This window comes from Borostomias antarcticus (genome assembly GCF_949987555.1).
Source record: "Borostomias antarcticus genome assembly, chromosome: 8".
NCBI lineage: Eukaryota > Metazoa > Chordata > Actinopteri > Stomiiformes > Stomiidae > Borostomias > Borostomias antarcticus.
Window position 1 is genome coordinate 17,025,154 of NC_140241.1, and position 2,902 is coordinate 17,028,055.

Here is a 2,902-nt window from a genome sequence, read left to right on the forward strand (position 1 = left end):
TCCATCGTAAGTTGACAAGAGTATTGTGCCTACAGAAACCATTTTTTAGGTTTTATTTCTGATTGAACCAAAATGCATACTAAAGATGTATTGATTTACGTACTTGATTAATATGCCTTGAAGTAACATCTGCTAACTCACCTCTATTTATTATCATTACCTAAGGCTGAACATTTTATGAACAATAAAAGAGAAATATCGGTGTAAATCAATTATAGATATAATCTACTGTACTGAATTAAGAAATAATCAAATGATTCATTCCCATACTATGCAGTCATGATCCCATCATTGCAGGCTGTGTGGGTGATGCTTAACTGTTTCTTCTCCATCTCAGATGTCCTCTCACTCTCCCTCATCACATTGTATATTGTGAATGTGTCTCCTAGGCCTTTTTACTTGCCTTCCTGCTGCTGACACTTCCCTTCCTGTCCAGCCCCCTGGAATCCACACCATCTTGTTTCAGTCATCAAAGCATGTTTTTCACAACCCAGGCTGACACCTCTGAATCTCCGGTCCCCCGGGCCAGACCTCTGAATCCCCCCTCCCCCAGGCCAGAGGACAGTCAGATGGACACAGTCTCCCACAGACCCCTTCCCCGGGCCAGAGGACAGTCAGATGGACACAGTCCCTCCCCCAGGCCAGAGGACAGTAAGATGGACACAGTCTCCCACAGACCCCTCCCCCGGGCCAGAGGACAGTCAGATGGACACAGTCTCCCACAGACCCCTCCCCCGGGCCAGAGGACAGTCAGAATGGACACAGTCTCCCCCGGGCCAGAGGACAGTCAGATGGACACAGTCTCCCACAGACTCCACAGTCTGTGCTCCAAATGACGTGGCCCCTCGACCTAATGTCATCCGCAATGCTCTGCACACTCTCCACTGGCCATTTGCACAGTATAAGTGTAAAGCTCTGGCATATTTCCCATAAATGTATAAAACTGCCCCCACACAGAGAAGAGCACCAAGAGTGTTTCATACCTGTTTTGATTTTGTATTGCTTTTATTCAACATCAAAGAGATAAAATGCATTGAAATTGAAAGGTATGCTTTGTTGATTTGTTTTGTAGCATGGTCCTTGTAACTCAGAAAAAACAAATGAAAGTATCTCAAGTCTTGGAATCAACCATTTGTCTGGATTATACTGCTCAGCTTCATTTAGCTACCCCCATTGGAAACAATCATGACATTATTAATGTACAATAGTCTACACAATGTACCCAGTAAAAGTAAGCCACGCTTATGGTTATTATTACAGTCACTCAAGATCAGCAAAAGCAGGATACACAATCACACAACATTTGTGTCAAAAACATAAGCTTTGTCAGAGACATGCTCTGAGGTACATGCTGCAGGTCTAATCTTTTGAATGTATTAACGTTTGACCCCTGGGGTCACTTTGCAGCCACCTGCTCCTGCTTCATCTGAACAGGGATCACAATCTCACTGCTGGAGTGGCTGCTGATGACTGGAGTCCCGGGAATGGGGGCCTGGACACACAGAACCCCATCACCAGACAGAGAGGAGCTGATATGCTGCATGCTCACACCCTGTGGTAGCCTGTATGATGATGATTTAATACAATAATCAACTTCACTGACTGCGTCTAAATCAAATGGATTACTCATAGCAGTGTCAACAAAACTGAGAACCAACCCTTTCAAGTTTTAACATTGTTATCTGACCACGTTTGGTAATCAATTAGTTAATGGTTGTTTTCAATGACCCCATGTTAAGGAGTCACATTATTTCTATTAAAACCTGGGACACTCTATTACTGTAAGTCTGAGAGTTTTTCCTAAGTAATGAGCCTATTCTGCATTGGTTTCTTACCTGTATTTCCTTGTGAAGCACCGTGAGACTGTTCCTTGCTCATCCTGCCTCTCCTCATGTTTTCCTGAAGGCAATAAAATCATTAATGTACTCCATTCCGCACAGCACTGTAAATGTCTGTCAGCAGAGGGCGGTGGATGGGTGAGGGTTAGGGTCAGCAGAGGGCAGTGGATGGGTTAGGGTCAGCAGAGGGCGGTGGATGGCTTAGGGTTAGGGTCAGCAGAGGGCGGTGGATGGGTTAGGGTCAGCAGAGGGCAGTGGATGCTACATTTGAACACTGCCTTACTGTATTGTTTATTCTATAAATGTGAAGAGTGCACTATTTCATTGTGACAATAAACATTTCAGCTTGCTTACCGCACAATCATTTTTACCTATCAACACCACAGAAACATTTGCATTGCTGTACCTGCTATCTCCAGGAAGCCCCCCTTGATTAGGATTGTTATTTCCTCTGGAGAGAACTGATTGACATCCAGACTGATCTTCCAGCTGTCCTGGCCTGTCCTGATCTCTGACACCCCTCCTGTCAAGTGTCCCTCCAGCCTGGGACCTGCCTGGGCCACTGCAGGGGGGTGAGCAGCAGAGGGGCTGAAGCCGGGGGAGCGCATGTATCCCGGCCAGGGAGAAGACGCCAGCCTTCTCTTGGCCCAGTCTATCCAGCTCAAGTCACTAGGCTCCATGAAGGGAGGGCTGCTGAAGTCCTGCTCAAACATGCGGCTGGGCTCAGTCCACTCACGGAAAGGATCCCAGCTAATGTCTCGCCGGAAAATAGGACGCTGCAAAACCTTACCGTCGTCGCTCATGGTTTAGTATCACCTTGAAGCGGTAGAGGATGGAAAATATTACCAAAAGAGTCAACACTTTACCTCTTTTCCTTCCCCTGACAGGCGAATGAGCCTCTGTCTGTCTAATCCCAATGCTCCGGTTAGGTTTGATGACTCGGTCACCACACCCAAAGCAGCTAGATTCCTAAACAGTTCAGGAAGACCACAGTGGGAAGGAGTTCCCTGAACAATCAAGCTTTTGTTGAGCTATGAAGCATCACTCACACCCTTTATATACCC

At 46.3% G+C, this 2,902-nt stretch overlaps 1 protein-coding gene across 1 annotated transcript; it reads right to left on the reverse strand.

The window, feature by feature from the left end:
- Positions 1–1,396: 1,396 nt before the first annotated feature.
- On the reverse strand, positions 1,397–2,641 carry LOC311312528 (heat shock protein beta-1-like; the record flags this gene model as incomplete). The annotated part of the gene is made up of 3 exons (XM_084442490.1): positions 1,397–1,562; positions 1,836–1,899; positions 2,245–2,641. 3 exons carry the CDS (start codon positions 2,639–2,641, stop codon positions 1,397–1,399), a joined length of 627 nt encoding a protein of 208 aa, XP_084298616.1.
- Between the last annotated feature and the right edge of the window lie 261 nt (positions 2,642–2,902).